The 23994-nt window shown below is 39.5% G+C and overlaps 6 protein-coding genes and 1 non-coding gene across 10 annotated transcripts; 4 read left to right on the plus strand and 3 right to left on the minus strand.

Annotated features, from left to right (window-relative positions):
- Positions 1-6: 6 nt before the first annotated feature.
- Positions 7-3874, minus strand: LOC110424052 (inositol transporter 4-like). 2 transcript variants are annotated; one of them, XM_021438533.1, is made up of 6 exons: positions 3005-3874; positions 2829-2899; positions 2417-2752; positions 2238-2345; positions 1489-2094; positions 7-1344 (listed from the first exon to the last, which is right to left on the minus strand). In XM_021438533.1, the coding sequence occupies exons 1-6, from the start codon at positions 3177-3179 to the stop codon at positions 871-873; spliced, it is 1770 nt and encodes a 589-aa protein (XP_021294208.1). In that variant the 5' UTR covers positions 3180-3874; the 3' UTR covers positions 7-870. The 2 variants fall into 2 exon arrangements, with proteins under 2 accessions (XP_021294208.1, XP_021294209.1); XM_021438534.1 differs by having other exon boundaries at positions 2977-3120.
- A 147-nt stretch (positions 3875-4021) lies between these two features.
- Positions 4022-6817, plus strand: LOC110424053 (F-box protein CPR1-like). Of its 2 annotated transcripts, none has more exons than XM_021438537.1 (3): positions 4022-5298; positions 5711-5790; positions 6353-6817. In XM_021438537.1, exons 1-2 carry the CDS (start codon positions 4145-4147, stop codon positions 5748-5750), a joined length of 1194 nt encoding a protein of 397 aa, XP_021294212.1. In that variant the 5' UTR covers positions 4022-4144; the 3' UTR covers positions 5751-5790; positions 6353-6817. The 2 variants fall into 2 exon arrangements, with proteins under 2 accessions (XP_021294212.1, XP_021294210.1); XM_021438535.1 differs by having other exon boundaries at positions 6488-6817.
- Positions 6818-7253: 436 nt separating this feature from the next.
- On the plus strand, positions 7254-7325 carry TRNAG-UCC (transfer RNA glycine (anticodon UCC)). Its single transcript has one exon. It is a non-coding gene; the product is annotated as a tRNA-Gly (tRNA).
- A 2580-nt stretch (positions 7326-9905) lies between these two features.
- Positions 9906-14601, plus strand: UPL5 (ubiquitin protein ligase 5). Its single transcript, XM_021438707.2, has 3 exons — positions 9906-11993; positions 13027-13616; positions 13958-14601. Exons 1-3 carry the CDS (start codon positions 10148-10150, stop codon positions 14219-14221), a joined length of 2700 nt encoding a protein of 899 aa, XP_021294382.1. The 5' UTR covers positions 9906-10147; the 3' UTR covers positions 14222-14601.
- A 500-nt stretch (positions 14602-15101) lies between these two features.
- On the minus strand, positions 15102-16768 carry LOC110424196 (uncharacterized). Its single transcript, XM_021438724.1, has 2 exons — positions 16525-16768; positions 15102-15877 (listed from the first exon to the last, which is right to left on the minus strand). Exons 1-2 carry the CDS (start codon positions 16696-16698, stop codon positions 15425-15427), a joined length of 627 nt encoding a protein of 208 aa, XP_021294399.1. The 5' UTR covers positions 16699-16768; the 3' UTR covers positions 15102-15424.
- Positions 16769-19042: 2274 nt separating this feature from the next.
- On the minus strand, positions 19043-22381 carry LOC110423970 (ER membrane protein complex subunit-like protein (Protein of unknown function DUF106, transmembrane)). The gene is made up of 8 exons (XM_021438413.2): positions 22113-22381; positions 21929-22022; positions 21524-21643; positions 21371-21419; positions 21014-21113; positions 20814-20875; positions 20579-20637; positions 19043-19509 (listed from the first exon to the last, which is right to left on the minus strand). The coding sequence occupies exons 1-8, from the start codon at positions 22262-22264 to the stop codon at positions 19405-19407; spliced, it is 741 nt and encodes a 246-aa protein (XP_021294088.1). The 5' UTR covers positions 22265-22381; the 3' UTR covers positions 19043-19404.
- A 146-nt stretch (positions 22382-22527) lies between these two features.
- On the plus strand, positions 22528-23987 carry LOC110423969 (uncharacterized). Of its 2 annotated transcripts, none has more exons than XM_021438411.2 (5): positions 22528-23130; positions 23264-23375; positions 23477-23558; positions 23673-23724; positions 23801-23987. In XM_021438411.2, exons 1-5 carry the CDS (start codon positions 22600-22602, stop codon positions 23963-23965), a joined length of 942 nt encoding a protein of 313 aa, XP_021294086.1. In that variant the 5' UTR covers positions 22528-22599; the 3' UTR covers positions 23966-23987. The 2 variants fall into 2 exon arrangements, with proteins under 2 accessions (XP_021294086.1, XP_021294087.1); XM_021438412.2 differs by having other exon boundaries at positions 23825-23987.
- Positions 23988-23994: the final 7 nt, after the last annotated feature.

The following is a 23994-nucleotide window of genomic DNA, read 5'->3' on the forward strand; positions in this document are numbered from 1 at the left end:
GACAGATTTGACAGCTTTTATATAATCTTTTATTAATGTGAACTTGCTGTTATTTCGTGTGAATGTGACTGGCAAGTTTTTTTTTTTTTTTGGCATTCATAGGTCCATGAGAATGTTACAATTATAGTTGTGAGTCTTTATGCTCAGCTTTTTTGTAGCGGGGGACATTAAGACCTTTCAACCACAATTTTGATCTGTTCTGATTCCTGCATCTGCCGCAGTGTACCCACTCTGAACATTTCACCCAGGAATTAACATTTTAGAAAAGATACTTTTGTTTGAAGTACAAGCAGCTTACTCTTGAGATGAACCTCGGATTCTGACCGAAGGACCCAGTTTGTGTAACATGTATTTCCATCTGGCATCTAGCTCCGCTTCTGTCCTTGTCTCCTGTCGTAGGACTGTTTGTACATTATTCTTCTTACCCCAACTCTGATTCGACTTTTGTTTGCGGAGTAGGATACTGTAAGCTAATCAATTCCAGATTCTTCCCCAATTATGTTCTAAGAATAAGCTAAAACTCCTTGGCATGACGTATTTGCTTATGGTTCTTGTCCCGGATTCACATTTTCAACCCTTAACATAAAGATGGGACCTCCAAAACATTCGTTCGAATAAGGAGCCACCACCCAGATTAATCTTGGGTGGTGGCCTTACATATGGTTTTAGTTTGGGAAAATTTTTTGATAGTAAGCACCATTAAACTTGAAGGTTTCTCTATTTTGTGAGGAATGGATTTTCATTTCATTTTCCTCTATGATGTTCACCCACGAAACCAACAATGGCAAATAAAATAAACTCCGGATTTTTTGCATTTTATTGAAGAAGAACACAGACTGAATCATCTTGCCAACAGAAGAACGCATGCTCTTAGGGAGATTGGTTGTCGCTCTTGGACTTCCTCCTGAATGCTTTCGGCTTATAACCAGACTCCAGCATCTTCTCAACCTCCTCAAATTGCAGACCTTTGGTTTCAGGCACAAACCAGTAGATGAAAATCAGTCCAATGACACAATACCCAGCAAAAAGGAGGAATGTGCCAGAGGAGCCAAGAGCTTTTGTCAGGGTTAAGAATGTTAAGCTAACAATGAGATTGCAGACCCAGTTAAAAACTGCAGCCACACCCCCACCAAAACCTCTGTACTTAAGTGGGTAAATCTCAGAATTCACAATCCATGGGACTGTTCCCATTCCAGGTGAGTAGGAGATGATATACAATCCTAGGAAAACGACAGCCAAGAACCCAAATTTGCTCGGGCAACCATCCTTGAACCAAGTACGATGTTGTCTCTGGCATGAATTCTCTAGATCTGTGGTCATTGCCAAGCATGCTCCCGGAGAACGCTGAACAAAGAGAAAAATAAACAATATCAGAATCTGAAGTTGTCATAATACTGGTTCTACCAAGATTCAGCTAGTCGGAGGTGGTGGTTGTTACATTTACAGTTCTTGATGAGGCCGAGTGCTATCAAAAGGTAGAATACTTACCTCACTTGCCCCATTGGCACAAAAGCCACAATCAGCTTTCAAGCAAGACATGCAGTTCCATGATGATGGATTGGGAGCTGAAAGGTAACTTGGACACGTAGCATTAGTAGCAAAGTGGGTGGAATCAAATTGGTTGATTTTGGGAGCATGGCTGGCAGCTTGAAAGAACACGACGGATAACACCACGAGGCAAGAGATGATACCAAACATGGAGACAATCATGAGTCTCCTCCTACCATATCTGTCCACGAAAGCCATACTGACGATAGAGCCGACAGCATTGAGACCAGAAGTGACCAGAGAAAGCGCCATTGCTGTCTTGTTTGAAGCAAATCCAGCGAACTGGACTATTGTTGGGCTGTAGTACATGACAGTGTTGATGCCCGAAAATTGCTGTGCCACCTGAACAGTCACCCCAGCATAGAGTCCCCTTCGGACAACAGCATTGCCTAAAGCCCCTTTCAACTTTGCTATAAAATTGTCCCCAATGGCCTGCTCATCAGCCTTTTCTGCATCAACAGAGAGTTTCAAGGCCTTTAATTCATCTTCAACTTTATTAGCAGGATATATCTTCTCTAGGATGGACCTGGCCTCTTCTACTTTATCCTGGACATCGAGCCAGAGATATTCATATCATTATTCATCTTACAAGAAAATTTGTCAAATTCATATACTTAATGAATTGCAGCAGAGACAAAACATTATCCTTTTTCTTTTAACGATTACATGAATCAAGACAAGATTCTAACCCGTCTGTAAAGCCATCTAGGAGACTCAGGAAGTGACAACATCAAGACAAATTGAACCACCGCCGGGGCTCCTGCTACTCCAAGCATCCAACGCCAGGTTCCAGGAGCCTGGAGCACAATTTTACTGTAAATTAAAATCGTGGGATAATTTTTCAATTTCAGTGTTTATTGGCACTTACCTTGGTGAAGGCCAAATTGATAAGGTAAGAGAGAAATTGCCCCCCTGTGATTAACAGGCCGTTTGTGCTAACAAGTGCACCTCGAATTCTAGCAGGGGAAGCTTCTGAAATATAAAGAGGCGCAGTCATTGAAGCCATTCCGACTCCTAAACCAACAAAGATTCTTCCAAGGATAATCATCCATGGAGCTGGGGATAGAGCCATGACTATGGCACCTACGAAGAATAGAGCATCAGCAACCAGGATTGATAGTTTCCTCCCGAACCTGTCGTTCATCCATCCTCCAAATGCGGCACCAAAAATGGCACCTGCTACAACCATACTCACAATGACTTCCTGCCAAAATCAACACGAGAAAAACATATGAAGTAACCAGGAAACCATAAAAGAAGGTTAACAAAAAGGATCTAACCTGTAGCCATGTTTTCCTGTCAACTTCTTGGAAATCCTCCCGGATATAAAGCAGTGCACCAGAAATAACTCCTGCACTCCCACAATGATATATGTTAGTAATAATCAAGATTCAAGAGATGTCTCCGAGAATGTCTGAGATCATTTACCTCGTGGAGTTCATCTCTGTCATCTTACCTGTATCATAACCAAAGAGGAGCCCTCCAATTCCGGCCGAAAGAGCAAGCCGCATGATGTAAGGAGTCTTCCATACCGTCTTCCAGCACTCGCTGAACTCTGTCTGATCGGCTTTCACAACACCACCTTCCACCATTTTCTCACAGTAAGCAAATTGAAATTGCTCTCCAGACATTGATCGCCAGAATCCCAGCAGAATAAAACTTATATTTGCTGAAGATATTCCAGCGAAGTGTTTCCTTGTAAACCAAATGGATAAACATCAAATTCCAAAACCTTCTGCCAAATATGGCTTTCCTACTATATTTGCCGAAGATTGGGTTTCCTTTTCTTTCTTTTCTTTTTTTTGAAATAGAAGATTAGGTTTCCTAAATGATAAGGCATGGACTAAGGAACAAATAACCCTGACAAACTGAAATGCCTCTCAACTTTGTTCTCTGCTTCAGGAACACCCCCTAGGCTCAAGCCCAAGCCTCTCCTCCCTCCCCAACTCCGTTAACAGCTCATTTTTCTTTAGTAAATTGAGTTAAAAGTTAGAAGCTGAACACTTTTACCTCAAAGACTTGCTTTATTCTGAGGAATGACAAAAGTAGTGGAAGGAAAAAGAAAGAAAAAGATGCATGGAAATTAAGAAAAGATAAAAATATCTGGCTAAAAAAGAAACACATTGGTTATTATTAAACAAAGGAAAAGGTAGAAGGGTACTATGTCTATGTACTCCTCCATTATTCTCTTCTATCCTAAACAAAGTAATTGAAGCTTGTGGCAGTTAGATGAAATTGTAATCACATGCTAGTAGCTTGAAATAAATGAAGGAATGGTTGTTACTTGTCAGAAGAAATTGAGAGGGAGAACAAATAAAAGATATAAACATAAGCTTCTCTAACAATGAAAGCCATTACTTGTCTTACTATATTTTATTTTGAATATTAAGTTACAGTTTATGTCTTTTAACTAAATCGATAATCAATAGAATTAATCCAATTATCTATTAATTCGAATTTTGACATTGGTTATCCAGATTTTTCGGTTTAAGGAAAAAACAAAGACAAAAAAGAGAAAAAAAAATTGTCATTGGTTATAGACCATTGACCTTGTGATGCTCTCATCGTGTGAATCGGGGCAAGTAAAACGAGTAGAATGTTAGCTGTTCATTTATTTTCTATCCTACGCCAAGTCAGACCAGAGCTAGAAAACCAGAACATAATGGCGAATCTCCCACTCGACTTAATCGCCGACATACTCAGCCGTTTACCTGTTAAGTATGTGCTCCGTCTCAGATGCGTTTCGAAGGTGTGGCGATCTTTGATTGGCGATCCTGATTTCATCAAGCTGCACCTCCGCCACTCCCTCGAGTCACGCACTAACCACACCCTCATCCTCAAAAGCTCCGAACTTTACGCCGCTGATCTTGCCTGTCTCGGCCCTTTCGCCAAGCTCGAGCACCCTTTGATGAGTTACAACCATGGAGTCAAGATCTTGGGTTCTTGCAACGGCTTGCTCTGTATCCGTAACATAGTGGAAGACATAGCTATTTGGAACCCGTACACTAGAAAACACCAAGTTTTACCTTCTCTGAGTTCTTGCAATGCTTACATGTACGGATTCGGTTACGACTCTGTTTCTGATGATTACAAAGTGGTTAAAATTATGCAGCTTGGCGGGGTTGATGGTAAGGCTCTGGAATCAGAAGCTAAAATTTGCAGCTTGAAGAGACTTGCGTGGAGAAGAATTCCAGATATCCCTTATGTATTTTCGTTCCCTGGAGTCAATGGGGTTTTTGCAAGTGGAGCTTTACACTGGGTTCTGACTCAAAAAGTTCAACTTTCCGAGGAGAATGTAATTGTTGCGTTGGATTTAGGGGCTGAAAAGTGCAGGGAAGTTCCACAACCCGAGTACAAAGATAAGAGATTTGAATTAGATGTGGGAGTTTTGGAAGGATGTTTATGTGCAATAGCTAATTATGGTGATGTTCGAGTTGATCTTTGGGTGATGAAGGAGTATGGGTTAAAGAAGTCTTGGACTAGACTATTTTCTGTTGCAAGAGAAGAGGTGATTGGTTCTTTGAGGTATGTGAAGCCTCTGGCTTACTCAAGGAGTGGTGATCAAGTTTTGTTGGAACACAATAGTATAAATCATTTCTGGTATGATTTGAAGGAGAAGAAAGCTAATGATGTCTGGTTCCGCGATACGCCCCGTTCCTATGAAACAGAGATTTGCTTGCAAAGCCTTGTTTCACTCTATGTCAACAAAAGGCAACTTAATCGAGAGGATAATGGGGATATCCAGAAGATGTAAGCAAACCTCTCCCCTCCCTTAGAACATAAGAAATTTTGCTTCTTTTGCAGTATCTATTTTGTTTACATACCATTTGATCATTTTAGCGGTAGTTACTTTGGTATAATTAGGGGCACAAAGTCATACAACAAGGGTAAGGTATTTAGTTAAATTGAAAATGCCAATCTAAGTGTCTTATGTAAGGAAGTGCGCTTTTGTGAAAAGCATGAGTCCTGTTGGTTTGAACCTCAAAGGGTGAGATCCTATGAAAGGTGGGAGGGTAAGTCACTTTACCATTGGAATTGGCCTGTAAAACTGGCTATGGACAAATGGTAGCCCATTATTCAAGTAGTAGTGTATTAATCACTAATCACTGTTATGGTTCCTCTATGCAACTTAGTCTAATGAATATGTTCTGGATTCGTTCAGGGATGATTTCTTGTCAGAGGGGTTCAAATTAGTGTTATAGTCAAGTGAAAAAGAGAAGAATGTAAGCAGGAGTGGAAAAGGTACGGTGATTTCGACACTCGATTGAAATAAATTCTTGACTGTTGCACATTGTCTTTTTGCTTGTTGCTTTAATTAAGAGGATTTTTTTAATTTTGATTAAAGTAGCTAAGGTAAATTATGTGTAGCCATTGATGCAGGATTAACTATCCCAGCTGAAATAGTGAAAAGAGGAGGGATTGAGTAATTTATTCATCGAATTTATTGCTACATAGAGGTCTATGTAGGCCATTTAGAACAATGAAGTGCTCTTCTTTTGTGCATGGCAACGATATCCAATATGAGAGAAGATGTGCTTTGGTATGGAATGTGGATAGCCTCCTCATCCTGGTGGATTAAATAAATTTGATTTGCTTATAATTTTGTATCTGTGCTGAACCTGCTTTTATAAGTTCCATAGTTTAATGCTATTTGTGAGCCTTCTCGTTGTTGCATAGAAAAATTCAGTTTGTTGCCTAATTTTGATGGTTTTAGTAGATGAATAATGTGATACGGCTTAAGCATTTCTCTTTGAACCTCATCAAATCTAACTAGTTTCAAAACATCAATGAGAATGTCCCACAGATCTTCTGGAGTGGTAGACACCAATGCCTTGCATTGCATTGTTGCCAGCTAAAAGCCTGTCATTTTTGAAACCATCTTAGAAGGCGATTCAAAAACTGTGATTAATTCCGTGCATTTGTCATGTCTTTGACTCAGAGTCTCAGACTCCTTTGTAGAAGTCAGCTGCTGTGTGGACAAGAGCAAGCGGCAAAATGCTATTGGAAGAGAGACAGACCAAGTTCCAATCAAAATGCTTTGTCTGGCTTTTGATCTGTGTTGGTGGCTCTTTTTGGCGAAGTAGTGTTGTTTTCTGCACAAGAATGGGTGTTTGAGAAATTGTAAACCTTGTTAATGTATTTGCTTGTCTGTTAAATTTTGCAGTTATCTGTATTATGTAAAGATTAGAAGTTAGAACAGTCTTTGTACGGGAATCTGGAGTTTATATTGAGGTGCAATGCGAGCACGCGAGAGTTTGTAGCAGTGTAAGCATGCTTGTGCTGGTTGTTGACTGTCCCTATTTGATCACTTCCAAACTCAAATCACTTCCCCCTTTCCCTTTTATTAATAAAGAAGAAATACAGAAATCAGGACCTCCTCCCAAGAGGGAATTCAACTTCCATGTTACATGAGAGACAAATTTGGGCAGATAAAAAAAATGGAAAAACTGATATCATCAGGTTTTGTTGCAGCAAAGGGTGTGTGATGGTAGTATTATTTATCTGGCTGCAATGGTGAAAAACATCATTCACCTTTGTCTTGTTCCGACAGGAGCTCACTCTCACAAGAATGCTGCCACTGTGCCACCACCTGCTAACTCAAGGGTCAGGTGCACCCAATGAAAGAAGCTACAGCAGATATCATCATGGAAGAATGTTCTTCATTTGTACCCATGAAATTTTTTGTGCCACTCTAGCCTCGTCCAGCGTTTGTAGTCCAACGGTTAGGATAATTGCCTTCCAAGCAATAGACCCGGGTTCGACTCCCGGCAAACGCATTAATTCTACATCATGTTTTCTTTTGCAAGCCCCTTATACGTTACTGACAATTGACATTCCAGTCTGCTCTCTGATATGCAGATTTTCATCATGCATTTCTTAGAAATATGCAACGCTTCTTTACTGCGCTGGAGAGGCCACCTCGTGCACGAGACACGACCGACACTTCCACCTTGACTCGTACGTATCCTCTCATCACCATCTCCCTCTTCAGCCCATGTCCAAACCTACACCAACTAATAGGCAAAATATAGTGGTGAACTTACCTAGAAGATCCTCATCCTTTAGCTTGCCTCTTTACGAGGTTTGATATCAGGAATGTTTTCTACGTAGCTAATCCTTCACTGGAAACGAGCAACGGAGCCAGCGAAGCTCGTAAGACAAATCCCTCGCTTAAGTACCCCTTTTCCCCTTTAATTTTCAAAAAAATGAAAAACCCTTCTTTCCCTTCTTATTGTTTCCTCCTTACAAGACACTTGCATGTCCTTTTGTGCAACGTAAACTAAGGAAATGGCAATGGCGTAGGACAAAACTAGCCACAAGCCTACAGCTAGCCTCAGCTGATCCGGGTTTCGATTCTTGAGGGAAAGTGCAAGGAAACCAGAAATTGCACAAATTCAAAGCCTGTAAAGCTGTATACAAATTTGCTGTCCAACCAGGAAAGAGAAAGAATGTAAATCTATACATAAATTTGCTGTCCAGCCAGGAAAGAGAAAGAATGCCAAGCTACATATAAATTTCCTGCCTAACCAGGAAATTGAAAGAGCAGCTGTAGATATGTTGCTTGACCTTAGTGTATCATCTGTTATGATCCATCACATTTTATGATTTTATTTTGTGAAAAAGTTCTTTCTTGATTGAAGATGATATGACACTTAGATACCTACTCGTATCCTAACACACAATTCACATGAGATTTATGACTCTTTTTTGACACTGGGAGACTGCGGCAGAGCAGGGAAAAGGAAGCAACCCCGAAGCCGCTAAGCCAATGGTCCTTTCTCTCCGCCTGCAAATTGCCACTCTGATTCATTCGAGAAGGATTCTTGTGGGGTAATTAACAAATCCCGAAATCAAATTCATGGGAAATGAATTCCACTTCCACTGCCAAATTCCCTAGCATCCTTGGACGAACCGACAAATTTCTTTACAAGTAAATAAATGATCAACTTTCTTAAAAGCAAACGCTCAGGCGTGTGCATCGTCTTTTCCCTTTGTCCAATTTCCTCAATTATGTTTTCCAGTGGCGTGTGATCGCTGATAACCGATAATGCTTCGGTCAGAAAACCTAATAAAAAACCAAAGCAGGAAAAGCTTTTCCTGTTAATTTCCAAAGTACATGTATTTTTACTGTACATGAAAGATTCATCTATATCTTATCTTCCCTCGATAGAGTCAAAAATTATACAACAAAATAACCAAATATATTCTGTTCTGCTTTTAAATACTCAATCCTTTTATTTATTTTTTATATTATAAATTAGTTTTATATTAACAAGTATTCAACATCTATATTATAAAAAAAACTTCTTAAATTTTAAAATAATTTACATTAAAATCATTATTTTTGTTATCTTAAATCTAGATAAAAATTAAAAAGAAACGGAAGAAAGTATATCCGAATGAAAAAATCGTTGAGTTTGATAAATCTTCGGACAATTAAAAGACGATGGATTTAATTATTTATTTAATTAATTTAACTCGAATCTTACGTTTTATTTAAATATTCTTTCAAATCTATTTTAATTTCGAGAATCGTAAATTTTAATTAATTCAATATTTTTCTTTTTTTTTTCCTATTATAATTTTCCATCATTGATCCATTCAAATAGGTTATTTTGACTTTATCAGACCCTAAACCTTGTGATTAATTAAATTAAAGAGAAAAAAGGTATGATTCAAACATTTGATGCATGAACTACCATTGCATCTAATTACGGAGACAGAAAGATTAGGCAGCAAGGTGAAACGTATTGGCCATGGTCCCTTCAATCTTTTCAAATTCTTTAATTAATATTTTTAATATTAAAATGTATATTACTTTTTCTATTGTAACAAAAAAGAAAAAAACATACATAATTTCTATTTTTTTTGCCATGTAAAGATGACTATCACCATAATTTCTTGTGATTAATTTTTATCATAATGGTTTTTTTTATAAAATTATATCTTTTAATAATTATATTTTTTCGATATAAAAACATTAAATTAATGTATGCCTTCATAAATGTTCATAAGATTAATTCACTAATAAAGTCACCTACCATGAAATATAATTTTTAAATAAATAATTCGTTTATTTTTATGTATATTTATAAATTTTGAATTTAATTTACTAAAATCACACAAATCAAGTGAGCAAACTTAAAAATCATCCAATCCATGCATTCAAAGAGAGGAGAGTTAAATTAACATCATAGCCGTCAACAAGCGATGGGAAATCAAACTGGGTGCGACGGTCCGCAGGAAACAATAACCCAGCAACCCAATTTGGTAAATTTGAGAGAGAAAAGGAATAAAAAAGGGGAAATAAAAAAAATTAAAAAAGAAATAGCGTAAGATTTCAGTCTTTGCTTCTTAGGTAATGACGGCTGTACGTTTATAGGGAGAGAGACGACATTTTCGATCATTTTGCATTCAATATGTTTCCTTATAATCATCTCCTTTCAGACTATATCTAACCTTTGCCAGGGTTTTTCCTTTCTCCTTTTGGTTTCGAGGGTTTTCCTTTTGGTTTGTTTTGTGTGCTGGTGGCGGCTTTCTCAACCATCTCTCCATGCGCTCTCCCCCACCGTAGCAGGCTGGGGGCCCCCACCGTCCAATGTCTCTCTTCCAATCCCCCGCCGTTGATCAATTCAGCAACGGCTGCGATCACCGTCTGTCTTCCAAGCGTAAGTTTGACGATTATGCCCTTGCTTTCGACGAAGCCGACGAAGATGAGGCTCCCTTAGTCCCCGTCAGAATGCGAAAAGACGACCACCACCACCATCTCCACCATCAAGGAAGCCATCCGATCACTGCCGTTCAGCCCTCGTCGAAAGGTTCCTCTTCCTCCTCGCCTGCCTCCTTCCTCGATTCCCGCCCTTCCTCATCCGATGCTCCCTCATCGTCCGCCGCGTGTTCCTCCTCGCGTCTCCAATTCTTCATCCGGATGATCTCGGAGGGCAACACCATCGTGGTCCATGCTAATTCGGAGGACACCGTGAAATCCCTCCACGAAAGGATTCAGCTGATGACCGGAATTCCAGTGATCGAGCAGCGCCTAATTTATCGCGGGAAACAGCTTCAGTGGGAGCAATCCCTAGCCGATTGCGCCATCCAAAATGACGCCGGACTACAACTCGTTGGCCGTATGCGATCGACGGAACACCCACAGACCTGGCAGGTCATGGATGACATGATCTCGGTCGTTTGCCGCCTTTGCCGAGGCGAATCTGTCCCTTCCTCAACCAAACGCATTAAAGATTGCTTGATCAAGTTCTTCACAATTACTCCAAAGGACAACAACGACTCCGCTCCTGCTCACTTGCACATATTTATGGCATCTTCGGCTCCTGCTGCTTTGGTAATGCTTTATATGTCTCCGATTAATGGTAATAAGCAGTGTGCTGATACTTCAATAAGACATTTCTTAAATTCGTGTCGGACTGCATTATCAAAACAGTTGCATTCTTATTGTGCACCAATAGTATTAGAGTTTTGCAAGTTACTTAGGAAGGTTGTTAACGACGATAGTTTGTATGCGTCATGCCGGAGTACACTCGGGTTGTTGTTGGAAACTGTTGGCAGTTCCAGGGGTTTAGTGCTGCAAGAGGTTAAAGGGTCGATTGTCATGCAAGAGATTTTCCCCTTTGTTAGTGAGTTGGCTGATAAGTTATCTAAGGATTTGGATTCTAGTGTAGATTCTACCACTAGTGGGGGACCATCATCAAGTGATGTCAGGGATTTCACAGCATTCTTAAACCCTTTGCGGTCTGCTATTTTGGAGCAAGTGGGGTTTCGTATTCCGATATCCGTTGACTGGAAAAAGAAGGATTACAACCTTCCTCCCTATGGGGAGGAGATTGAGTTTCTTCATGCTATATTTAATGATTTGTTGGCCAAAATGGAAAAATGCCTTATTAGAATGGAGGAAAACTTTGCTGCGAGAGGAAGCAGGGATGGTGGAGTTGTTCATTCCGGGTCGTCTCAGTATCTTGCCATTTTGAAGGAACTCAATGGCATCTCAAAACTTTACGAGGGTGCTGAAGAGCAGTTTTGGATGGTTTTGAGGAATAGGAAGTCATCATTGTGTTCTTTAATTATTAGCTTTGCAAGGCGAGCTGATGATAATCGATGGTTACTTGAGCATAAGGATGTCACTGATTTTGAATCTAGGAGGCATTTGGCAATGATGATGTTTCCAGAGGTAAAAGAAGATTATGAGGAATTGCATGAGATGCTCATTGACAGGTCTCAGTTGTTGGCAGAATCATTTGAATACATTGCTCGTGCCGAGCCTGAATCACTACATGCTGGTCTATTTATGGAATTTAAAAATGAAGAAGCTACTGGCCCTGGTGTACTGAGGGAGTGGTTTTTCTTGGTATGCCAAGCTATATTCAATCCAGAGAATGCTCTTTTTGTGCCTTGCTCAAATGACCGTAGAAGATTTTTTCCTAATCCAGGTAAGTTTCCTCTGAACTTCCAAACCTCTAATTGCCATCCTGCTTCGAGATGATATATTTCTTAGTCCTTGTTGTGCAAGAGAGATAGGATTTCTCAAAGCTCATTGTGAAATAATATTACAAGCAATAATTAATATGTTTCTGATGTAGTTATTAGATTTGTTTAGAGTTTGGGCATTTTAGATGTTTGATATAGAATATGAACAGAATGAAGTTTAGAGGGCTTGATAAGTGAGAAAAATTTTTACTAAGACTTTTTCCTGCTCACTATATTTGTCACTTTTCGGTATGTGAGTGTTCCCTTGTTTCTTTTATAAACACGGTTTGAGGTAGTGGAAGGTAAGATTCTTGAAGCAGAGCTTGTGTTAGTTCTAAAGTTGGAGGACTGCCTTTTGCAGCTAGTACTGGTTATATTATGAGCTGGCTCTAGTATGATTGAAAGCACAAGTAGTAACCCATGTGAAATGATATGCCTTGAAACACGGAAATAGTGCATCCAAAAATTTGCTTTGCAGAATGTAAAAACAAGTGAAATTATTGATGCTTTGATAGAGACATTAAAATCTAGTCGTGAGAACTATTTATACATTAGATATGTGATGTTATCCAAATTCCTCGAATTGCCTCTTGTAGGTGCGTACTGTGCTTTGTAGTCTTTCTTAAATGATGTAAAGAGATACTCTGATAATCCGATTAAGTGTTGAGGAGTTCAAAGCATGCCTGAATTTTGCACTAAACTCTTTTTTCTTTTGGCGCATGTTTCTTTCTATACTTGCTCTTTTGTTAAATGAGGCCTATGACTTATTTCCAATCTTGATAATACTGATGGCATCAAGATATTGATTTAATTTTTTGGGCATTGTGACTGAAACCCAGTTCTGTTTGCTGCTTGTTTCCCATTAAAAAGTTGAATTCTTATTATTATTTTATATTTTAAAAGCATAGTCTGCGAAGACCATATAATACCTTATGATGATTTCCTCCTTTACTGTGATCCAGGGTATATGTTGCTTATGTGTTTTTCTATATGCAGCATCTAGGGTGGATCCTTTGCATCTTGAGTATTTCAGTTTCGCCGGACGTGTGATTGCTTTGGCATTGATGCATAAAGTGCAAGTTGGTGTTGTCTTTGATCGTGTGTTTTTCTTACAATTGGCTGGAATGCATATATCTTTGGAAGATATAAGAGAGGCAGATCCATGCTTGTATAGCAGCTGCAAGAAGATTCTGGAGATGGATGCTGAGTTTATTGATTCAGATGCTTTAGGACTGACATTTGTTAGAGAAATTGAGGAGTTAGGATCCAGGAGAATTATGGAGCTCTGCCCTGGTGGGAAAAGCATTGTTGTAAATAGCAGGAATAGGCAGGAATATGTTAATCTTCTTATTCGGGATCGCTTTGTAACATCTATTTCTGAACAGGTATACCATTTTGCCCAAGGTTTCAGCCATATTCTTTCTAACTCAAGGCTCCAGAAGTTCTTTTTCCAAAGTTTAGAGCTCGAGGACCTTGATTGGATGCTATATGGAAGCGAAAGTCCCATTTCCATTGAAGACTGGAAGGCACATACTGAGTATAATGGCTACAGAGAAAATGATCCTCAAATAACCTGGTTCTGGGAGGTATGGACTTACAGGATTGTTTATTAATCCTGACTAATAGTGCCCAAGAAGTAGTTTTGGTGCATAATTTTCAGCTGTGAAAAATGATCCTGATAATATTAAATGAGGTTAAAGCAGTGATGAAACTGTTGTTAGATGATTTCTTTAGTACTTTACTATTATCTGATTTTTCAGGCTTTGACATCAACCATAATTAATAGTATGGCAATAGATAAAAGCGTGGGGATGAAGTGGGACATGTGCAATAGCTATGGTTGTCTTGTCACTTAGTTCTATGAACCTATAGGTTTTTACTTTTCTTCCCTCAATAATGTACTCTCTCATGTTCAAAAATGTTGCAGATTGTTCGGGAAATGTCAGCGGAGCAGAGAAAGGTGCTTCTTTTCTTCTGGACCTCTGTAAAGTATCTTCCAGTTGAAGGTTTCCGTGGTTTAGCCTCTCGGCTTTATATTTACAAGTCCTCGGAGCCCCATGAGCGTCTTCCTTCATCTCATACCTGCTTTTATCGGTTGTGTTTCCCACCATATCCCTCCTTGTCTGAAATGCAAAAACGTCTTAGAGTTATTTCTCAGGAACATGTTGGTTGCAGCTTCGGTACGTGGTAAAAACATTGGTTTACATTTGCATTTGGGATGGAAAAGGGTTTTTGAATGCACATAGAAAAAAAAAAATTGTACTAAGCTTGTACAGGTTATAGCCTTGCTTTATCATTAGACTATGTAAGAAGGTGATGTAGCTAATTGTCTTTCCTTCATGAGATGTCATTGCCTTTTTTATCTGTTTCTCCTCTGGAATTAACTGTTTATATAGGTGTATAGCATAAATAAGGCAGGGGGCAAGATGGAAGAATTGCTCACTTCCGTATGGACTTTGCTGGGCATCAGCTTCAGGCAGCTTTCTTGTATTTATACAGTTGTGCAATGACATCTAGAGTCTAGACTCACAGAAAGCCTCTTAAATAGTCTAAATTTGCATGTCTCAGAAATTTTTTTTCTTTCTTTGTCACATATATCTTAGATTATTTAGAACTCGGACTAATGTTGAAATCTTCATGGTGATGAGATTGAAATCTGTCATACGAAAGGATCGTGATTGGCAAACATCTTATAAAGAGTTAAACATTGTTACTTGCTTTGCTCACCCTTGAGTAATATCATAGTTATTAATATCGTATAACACAATAGTTATAAAAAATGAAAGTAATTGTTCTATGATGTGGCATCGGATTTAGCTTTCTGATAAAGGTTAATGGGGACTTGAGATGTTTGAATACATTTGTGACGAATAAGACTAATCAATGGCAAGCTCAACAAATTGGAATCCCTTGATGATGATATCAAGATGCATAAACTCGAACCCAGATTGAATAGTAGGAAGCTTTTTTGAGCATAAAATGGGGAGGCCGGTCCTTAATGTACTAATTGCCAAGGCGAACGAGAAATTCTCTTTAGGGAAGCAAAAGAAGAATTTATAACTCATATGGGGTCAAACGAAAATATAAATATAATATTTTTATTATGCAAATATAGAGATCACATCTCATCACACCCAATACCAGACTCATCTTGACTCTTTTCTTGCAACCCAAACAAAGACATATTCCATACCCTTCAAGGCAACTTCCTCCCAAATGTAAAACCCATAGATCGATCCACCTGCTATGGCCCCAAGTTTTTTATATCAAACCCCAAAGGAAAGAAAGAAATAAACTCCTCATCCACATCCTCCATAGCTCTAGTAAACATGCAAACCTAATAAAGAAGCCCCTCAGCCTTAAAACTATGCCACCTTCTCTCCGTACAGTAGCTCTATTCCTCAGCCTTCCCAACAGGAACTTCGGTGCTGGCTTCCTCTTCCTTTTCAGCTGCCTTCTCTTCCTTAGCTGGTTTCTCCTCCTCTACTGCAGGTGCTTGCGCGGTGGGCTCTGGGGTCTCCTCCACCTTGGCCTCCTCCGCAACTGCTTCTGTCTTCACCTCCGTGGTCTCTTCCTTTCTCTCCTCTGCGGCTGGCTTCTCTAATTCCTCAACCTTGGCTTCTTCTACAACTTCTTTGGTATCAGCTTCAGCCACCGGAGCTTCAGCGTTGGGAGCTTCGGTTTCCTCTGCAGCAGGGGCATCGGATGTTGTTTCCGCAGCTGCTGCTTCGGCGCTTACTGACTCAGCCACAGGTACTGCAGCTGCTGCCTCCTCTTTGGGTGTCTCCTCAACCTTGCTCACCTCTGCTGTCTCCTTCTCTGGCAATGGTGCTGCAGCTGGCTGAACCTGGAAGGCCCAAACAAACCATTTTAGTCCGGAATGAAAATTTTGAGTCGATCATTGAAATCAATATTATCTACCTAAGTTGATCAGCATTTAGTTTTGTTTCGTTACAGAACATTAGGGAAAAGGATTCAGAAGCTAGCTAGTGAAAGATACATAGGCTCCTGCCCGGTCAGCATGCTCAAGGCGCTATCACCTTGTAGCACAAGTATGATCAGTGATAAAGTTGTCGAAGGACGAAAATGAGATCACTGATAATCAACTACAAGAGAAGAATGATGATCGCCATCAGGCAGGCATCACAAGTTGTGCTTGCAACCTTATGAAAGAACTTCGGCTAGATTGATTAACATCACAAAACTACAATAACGAAATCTGAAAATCTGCTCAAAGCTTCGGCAAAAAGCCCAAGATGGACTCTATACCGTTGAGCATGCTCTAGAACAACCAGATACGATCAACCCCATCAGGGCTGAAGGGTTGATCCATCTGGTTCAAGCGAGATCAGATAGGATTCTATATAACCAAAACAACAACCTTAATCGCACATTGCACCATTTAATGATCTATCATAAGATTATCCATGCAAACGGGATCAAAAAACAGAAAAGAAAGATCAATATAAACCCAAAAATGTTTAGCTTGATTACCTCAACACTGGCCATTTGGGAAGCAAAAAGAAATATTGCAAGGGGAAACTTCGAAACACAGAATATATTGGAAAGAAGAAATGAATAGCTAGAGATCAATGAGCAAAGAGTAGTAGTGAAAAGATGATGAATGTGAGAGCTATATATAGAGACGAGAATGCCTGGCTTTTCCATTAAAGAATTGGAGGAAAGAGAGAGAGAGATGAATAGGGTGATGGGAGCATTTGAAAGAATCTTGGGCAATCTGGCGTCTCATGTCACTGGCACACAGGACATAGCCATTGTCTAGTTGTAAATGTTTCTGCCCTTCTTTTGTTTCTTTGATAAAGTAATAAATTAGATAAGACTATTGGGTATAATTTAAGATAGAATTATATACATAAAAACAATGACTTGGCAAATGGCAAAATGGTGGAGGCCATTTCTTTGTATCAGCATCATATCTTTCTTTTGAGTGGGTCTCTCTGTGTGACTATATCATGCTTTCATGTTCTCTTATGAGGCATTGCCATTTCTTTTGCTTTAGTTTCTTGGGGTCTTGAGAGCATTTAGCTTTACTTAAAATGCCATAATATATACCTATTATTATACAAATACATATAAAAGCTTTTGCAAACTTAAAAGACAAATACCCCTTCATAAATTAATTATTATTTACACATTTACGTATTCTTTTTTCTAGTTTTTTCTCCCGTAAAACAAATATTTAAAAATGAAGAGAATATATATTAAAAAAATTGAACTTTCATAAATTCGATTTAACATCTTGAGTGCATCAAAAGCCAATTGGAAGATATTTATTGCCTTATTTTATGTTCAATAGTCATAGCTTCGTAAGCACAAACCGACCATTGTACAACAAACAAATGAATTGTAGTCTGATTCGTAAACTAAATGATTAAGTAGACAAAGAAAATTGATACTAATATTTGGTGGACCAAAAAAGAAGAGATTGAATTGCCACCCTTATTGCTATACACAATAATGGAATTGGGTTTCGATCAAATCTATAAGATTGTATTGGTATAATTGTGGGTGTAAAAAACAGGACCGGTTTCACTGTTGGGGTCAAACAGTTTTTAGCTAATTTTAAGGTTTTTTGTTTTTTTACTTTATTTTCACCTTCCACATTTCTGATAAATGATGCTGATTGATGGTGGTGTGGACGTGAGCCAAAAACAAGAAACCAGAGAGTTATAGGACGGTGCGAGCTAAAAGCCAGGGGGACCCAACCCACGCCAAACTGCGATCATTGCCCGTAAGAACGAAAGTGACCCCACTCTTCCATTGAAAATATTGCTGCCGTGGCCTGCTATTCCAACCCATGATTCACCCCCCTCCCCTTTTGACAACCGCCACCCGCACTTGGTAAGTAGGCCCCATGATTGATGCTTTCCAGGTCGGACTCTCGTGACCACGGGCCCACTTCTTGGGCCGTCTGATTTGCCACGCAGGATCACTGTCATCCCTCCGATCTACGTCCTCGTATAAAGCCACCACCCACTGCCCCCCCACCCCACCTCATTTCTTTGAATTATAGTACTACAAGAGTACTATAATTCATTGTGGATCTCCATATTAACTTAAATTTTGGACGTAAATGAAGATGATAATGACGGTGATGCATCCAGATTCGTGCGAGGAATCACTGTTCTTGTCCAGCTAGTTTTGTGGGAAGACAGGATTGGTTTTGCAAAAATCTTTTACCATTATGGTACAAATAGTGCAAATTTACCCTGTAAAAAGTGAGGGAAGACGATGGTAATGCGTTATGACGGTGAGGAGGATGGGCCCCCCTGAAAATCAAAAGGACCCACCAAAGTGTTTGGGCTGGTGTACAGATTGGAACAGGGTACCATGTGCTGTTCCATGCTGGGACAACCTCGGGTCCTAGACCCCTAGTGTTTGGTTTTACATGTTACCGATTCATTTACTGATCTGTTGATCTTTGAAACAGGGTATTTGATGATGATATTCCATTGTTTTCATGGGGTCCATGGGTGAAGCCCAAGGGCTTTGTTTTATAGTTTTCTTCGAGATTCTTGTTATGATTCAAAAACGGTGTCCCTTTGAACAACAACACGCAGCCGAACCCCCCTGTGGCCGTCATTGGTGCCCAAAGTTACAGGCTGCTTGCTTAGCCCTTTGCCTTTTTTGAATTAAGCAAAGTTTCAAAACCAGATTTGCCGGCTGTGTAATGGCCCAGGGGAAAAGGGATTATGGCCAACTTTGCCTTTTTGACAGATTACCTGCCCCTTTGTGATTCCTTCTCTTTTCTGGCAAACCCCACCTTTTCCATTTTTCCGGCTTTTTGCTCAAATCTTGCAATCAAGTTGGTCCACTTGAAAGGCCTCTGCCGTCATTGAAGTGAGCCTCTCGACAGGACATGGGCCATCGAGGTATGAAAGTATCCGAGGTTTCGGGCCACCGGTAAAAGTCAAGCCGAAGGCAATAATGTTTCAGAGTCTCAGACAATATGATGATCATCAGTTATAATTTTCCCAAAAAATCGAGAAAATAATCAAAAATCACAGGCGCCAAAATGCATTATAAGACCCCGGACTGTAGGGAAATAATGATCCAATCAATGGTCCCTCTTCGAAACAACTGAGTTGAAAACTAAGTCATCCTTCGCTAGGTTCGATAAAGAAAGATTCGACATCAATAATAAGCCATAAAAATTAGGAAGGTGCAAATTTTCTACTTGATTCTCGGAGAGTTGGAACGTAAGCTAAAACGCTAAACATGGTTCTACAGGTTTGTCATCTTTTAGAGTTCAGCAAGTTTGTCAAGGCAGGACTCAACTAACATGGGTTGGAAACTTCAGTTGAAGCACCTGCGGACGATCCCTTTTGACAGCTGTTTATATGCTCCTGATGTTCACCTGATGAGTTTTTTCAACACTGCTTCAGCCCGATGCTCAAATTTAGGGAGTGCCCACTCATGTTGGACTATGTCAAGACCGTCTTTCTCTGCACCCAGGCTCTGATAAGAAGGGAAATCCAAAGGGTTAGGTGGCATGCGAGGTTAAGAAATGAAAATCGTAAACCCTCGAATGAGCCTAATCTTGTAATTTCTTTACAAGGTATTTTGAACATGTAAACCATATATCAAGCAAATAAAAAGACATGTCTTACAGTGATGTTTGTTGATCTTCATTGAACTAAAAGGTGCATTCAATTCTTATCATTTTTGTGATTAATTTAATCCAATAGCAAAGCAAAAGGGGAGGGGGACACCCCCAGGTGAAAGTGAGGAAAAGCATCAGCTGAAATTCCAATCCCAAGGATTCTCAGCACGTAAATGTCAAACCCCAAAAGCATGGGAGGTTTCTAAAGTTTGGAGAAAAACTAAGCCCTTGCCTCAAAAGTCGGTTACTCATAATAATGCCTCAAAAAGGAAAAGGCAAACATAAATTTTTAATCAAGGAATTAAACTTAGAAATGATTAAGAGTCCCCACATACAAATCAAGGAAAACCTATTTGACTCTGGCAGCCCAGACAGCAGCCACATTAGAAGAACAAAAATGTGTGGGCGTGGTACTGATGGTGGCAGTGTTGGGTCCATCCTTGGGGAATGGAATGCCCATTCCAAAATCTCCCCCCCCCCCCCCCCCCCCCCCGGCAATTTTTAATTGACAAGCTAGTAATGCCACCCCAACCTCAATCGTAATCAAACAATCGACCAATTAAGTTCTAAGCACAAGGAATCTCTGGAAAGCAGAGCACTCGGTCTCTAGGGCTGCAGCCTATAAGTACTACATTGCCTACTCAATACCCTTTAGGGTGTTATCCCAATGCTTATCTACTGAGAGAACCCTAAGGAATCTACTTAGATAATTGCAAAAAGAACTTCAAATTAGCATAAGACAAATTTGTTAATAATATAAGTCTCTCAAATGAAATAAATTAACCTTAACTGCTTCCTACTTATGCTACTTAGGGAAAATAATCACCATTAAAGAGATAAAGAACAGGCTGATGTGAAATTAAATTAGACGCCTGAAACTTCTTAAGCATGAAACAGTAAACTGAGAACAGATTGAATCAATACCTTTGTTGGATCAAAGCCAAATCCACTCATCTGCATCATACGCTGCGTATCATCCGTTGCTGCAAAAAAAAAATCATAATTTCACATGATTAAGGACAGCAAATACATGATAAATCAAAGAACCAGCGGAACTGTATATAAGCCTTGCAGTGTTGTTATTTTGAAAGAAGCAATTAACTTTGCGGATTGCAATATAATAAAAAACATAACAGGAAGTTCATGATCCAATACTAACCATTTTCCTCTCCTAGAATCAAACTAAATAAACCCCTCAAACCAAACAAATTGAGGAAATACCTGGAAATAAAAGAATTTGTCAATAGTTGGCAGTAATAAGCCAAGAAAGTCCCTCAAAAATAAAAGAGGTCAGAGAAGAAAAAAGACATTAATAAAATCAAATATGAAAGCTTATTATATACAAAATTAGACCAGTACCATGAGCGGCTACTAACATAGCTCACATCAACTGTGCTAAGGTCAATACCATTCTGCAACATTGTTCTGAACCTCTGGGTCAATGGGAAGGGTATTTTGGCTGCAAGAGAGGAAGACAGCAAAATAGAACAGGAAATCACATTACCAATAATCCTAATAACACCAACATGATCAATTAAGTTAGAATTTGGGTCCCACACAACAAAAGAATGTGTCCATCACCAACAAAGCCAATCTGATTAGTAACAGGAGAAGGTAACTTTTGTAAATGAACTTGCAAGTTCAAAGTTTCAAATGTAGCATTAAAAAGGAAAAACTAAGAAATCTTGGAACTAAAATAGAGTTAAAGAACCAGACCTGCAACAAATCCAGAGAAGAAAAAGTTGACCCATGCAAAAGTGAGAGTCTGACAGCAACCATAAGTTTATCCAAAACAGTCAGTTTCTCTAACATGAGCAATCACACTGAAGCATAAGAACACTAACGGTGTCCATGCACCATAAAAAATACCTGAGGTATAATCATTGAGAGGTTTTTCTTCATCATGTCCATAGCCATGTTAGGGTCAGAGAACATTTGTGCCTGCGCATTTTGAGCCTGGCCCTTGGGAACAAACAGCAATCCATTTTCCTACCACAGTACAACAAAACTTACCTTAAATTTCTCCTTTTTCTAATTCTTAACTCAGTAACGTTAGCTACAACCACAGCATCTTGACTAATTCCAATTTGATTACAGCAAAAGAACTAAATTTAGGGAAGCTTGATCACAACTTGAATAAAATGCAAAGATTAAGCTCGAACAACAAACTCAATTAGCATAAGAAGCTCTCCCATAATCAAAATCTACAAATTTGAATACCGATAATTTTCAATTTTACAAATAAAAAATTTAAACAAAGAAGGAAAGGCAAACCTCGTTGTTGAAATAAACCCTACGAGAGCGAAACGACTTGGGAGGGATGAAATTAGCGCCAGCTCGCAAATTCCGAGCCCTAACAATTACTTGCCTGCAAAGTAGAAAATCGAAAATCAGTGAATCAGAGACCTAATTTCTATTCATCAAATTTAAAAAGAAAATAGAGTTGTAGGAGACGTGCCCTTCTTTGACGATCTTAGGATCGGGAACTTGCGAGGAGCGCATGAGCTTGGAGACAAAGTAGCGGAGGATGCCGATGAGGACCATCACCACTGATAGAGGAATCAGCACCCAATCTCTGATCGCCGTGTCTAGCACCAGATCTTCCGCCATCGCTGGATTCTACTCTGATCTTTGCTCCTCCAAAGGAAAACAACACTTTTGGGCTTCTGTTTTCTCCCTAGTTTCACGACTGTCGTATCGCTTGTATGTTCCTTTCGTTTTGATTCGTCCCGCTAAATTTTTAGTTATTCTATTTTACCGGCAAAGAATAATATATTTACAATTGTGCCCAAACTTTTAGAAAATATACAATTCGCCCCGACACATTTGATCTCTTTACCCAAACTATCCTCTTTAATGAAATTTACAGGAATACATGTGTAGTTAAAGTTGTTCAGCCTGTTGCATGAGTTCAGCAACTTGCAAAGAAGATCCTTAACTTGCAAATGCTGTTGTTTCATTCTTTTCTTAGGCAGAGCTTGCTTTCCTTATGTCAGCCATTTTCCTATAATAAAACCTTCTTTTCCTGCTTGAGCTTCGATCTTGTAGTCATCGATCAAACCTCCAAGATGGGTTCAGTCTCTCTTCCTACTCCTGTATACAACCACCAGGCAGCAACTTCAAACCCAGTTCTACTCATTTCCCAAGAAAGAATTCACCATCAACCTTCCCTTCATCAGAATCTTCGCGTAATAACTTTTGTTTCTGGCAAGTTTCAGTCCCGACATGTAAAGCGATCCCTGATTCCGGCGACTTATCCTACACGGAGGAGAGGCCTGTCTGTAGTGCCACTAGATGCCAAGACAAAGAGTTCAGATTCAGGAGCAGAGGAAGATTCGGGAGCCCTGGAAACAGTTCTCAAGCTTTACTCGGCGATCAAGAACCAAAACGTACGCGAGCTATCTGATATCATTGACGATGAATGCCAATGCATCTGCAATTTCTTCTCATCTTTCCAACCTTTACAAGGAAAAGAGGTACGTACATGCATGCAGCTTAAACTTTCTTTAAAGCAATCGTAGGTAGTTCAAGACTTGATTTCCTGGAAGCTTTTATACATGTTAAACATACCATCGAAACCTTACCATAGGTAGTATTTCCTGTTGGCAGCAAGTGCTTGAATTTTTTGCATCTTTGATCAAGTTTTTGGGAGATCACATCGAGTTTGTGGTGCAACCAACATTACATGATGGGATGGTTGTTGGTATCCATTGGAGATTAGGTTTGCCCTTCCTACCAACATTCCAATCAAATATGGTCTTAACGGAAGATTCCTAGCAGAGTTTTTGAGTCAAAAAATTTTCTCATCTGCCTTATCTGCAGAGTGGAATAAAGCTCATATGCCTTTGGGAAAGGGTTTCAGCTTCTACACTTGCCAAATCTACCATGGAAGAGTGGTGATAAGGTAAAGCATCACCACAAGCTAAGGCCAAATACGCACTCGACTAGTGCTAAACGTTCACCTTTCACATTTTCTCTTGGTCCTTTCGTAATGCTAACATCTGGGCAAATATTTCAGGAATGTGGAAATGTTCATGGAACCACTCCTTCATGTGGAGCCTTTAAGGCTAGTAAGTGATCTCTCAAGTTTTCTTCCATATTTTCAGGATGTTAAATGTTAGCTGAGTAGACATTTTTGACACTTAGAATCGACCAATCATTTTTCTGCAGAAAACAATCGGATATCTGACGACCATGGTGGACAAGATAAGCTTTGGCGTATCATCCAAAGCCTGGAAAAAGAAAGCCCTCTGTGCGTTACTAGGTCTATTGTTTATATCTGCTATTCTGCTTTTCTCAAAGCTGTATTAGATCCCCAATACAGAGGTCCCGATGATGCT

The sequence above is a fragment of the Theobroma umbraticum genome, unplaced genomic scaffold, assembly GCF_002168275.2.
Source record: "Theobroma umbraticum cultivar Fairchild unplaced genomic scaffold, ASM216827v3 scaffold_204.0, whole genome shotgun sequence".
NCBI classification, from domain to species: domain Eukaryota; kingdom Viridiplantae; phylum Streptophyta; class Magnoliopsida; order Malvales; family Malvaceae; genus Theobroma; species Theobroma umbraticum.

Excerpts from the sequence above, each read along its gene's own strand:
- LOC110424052 (XM_021438533.1), bottom strand. The coding sequence starts at position 3,179 with ATGTCTGGAGAGCAATTTCAATTTGCTTACTGTGAGAAAATGGTGGAA. Across the intron at positions 2,346-2,416 it reads TCAATTTGGCCTTCACCAAG|GCTCCTGGAACCTGGCGTTG; the intron begins GTAAGTGCCAAT and ends ATTGTGCTCCAG. Across the intron at positions 1,345-1,488 it reads GTGCCAATGGGGCAAGTGAG|CGTTCTCCGGGAGCATGCTT; the intron begins GTAAGTATTCTA and ends CTCTTTGTTCAG.
- LOC110424053 (XM_021438537.1), top strand. The coding sequence starts at position 4,145 with ATGTTAGCTGTTCATTTATTTTCTATCCTACGCCAAGTCAGACCAGAG. Across the intron at positions 5,299-5,710 it reads AATGGGGATATCCAGAAGAT|GGATGATTTCTTGTCAGAGG; the intron begins GTAAGCAAACCT and ends GGATTCGTTCAG.
- UPL5 (XM_021438707.2), top strand. The coding sequence starts at position 10,148 with ATGTCTCTCTTCCAATCCCCCGCCGTTGATCAATTCAGCAACGGCTGC. Across the intron at positions 11,994-13,026 it reads AAGATTTTTTCCTAATCCAG|CATCTAGGGTGGATCCTTTG; the intron begins GTAAGTTTCCTC and ends TTCTATATGCAG. Across the intron at positions 13,617-13,957 it reads AAATAACCTGGTTCTGGGAG|ATTGTTCGGGAAATGTCAGC; the intron begins GTATGGACTTAC and ends AAAATGTTGCAG.
- LOC110424196 (XM_021438724.1), bottom strand. The coding sequence starts at position 16,698 with ATGGAAAAGCCAGGCATTCTCGTCTCTATATATAGCTCTCACATTCAT. Across the intron at positions 15,878-16,524 it reads CCCAAATGGCCAGTGTTGAG|GTTCAGCCAGCTGCAGCACC; the intron begins GTAATCAAGCTA and ends TGGGCCTTCCAG.
- LOC110423970 (XM_021438413.2), bottom strand. The coding sequence starts at position 22,264 with ATGGCGGAAGATCTGGTGCTAGACACGGCGATCAGAGATTGGGTGCTG. Across the intron at positions 21,644-21,928 it reads GGGTTTATTTCAACAACGAG|GAAAATGGATTGCTGTTTGT; the intron begins GTTTGCCTTTCC and ends GTACTGTGGTAG. Across the intron at positions 21,114-21,370 it reads CTTCTCTGGATTTGTTGCAG|CCAAAATACCCTTCCCATTG; the intron begins GTCTGGTTCTTT and ends CCTCTCTTGCAG.
- LOC110423969 (XM_021438411.2), top strand. The coding sequence starts at position 22,600 with ATGCTGTTGTTTCATTCTTTTCTTAGGCAGAGCTTGCTTTCCTTATGT. Across the intron at positions 23,376-23,476 it reads TGGTATCCATTGGAGATTAG|AGTGGAATAAAGCTCATATG; the intron begins GTTTGCCCTTCC and ends CCTTATCTGCAG. Across the intron at positions 23,559-23,672 it reads CATGGAAGAGTGGTGATAAG|GAATGTGGAAATGTTCATGG; the intron begins GTAAAGCATCAC and ends CAAATATTTCAG.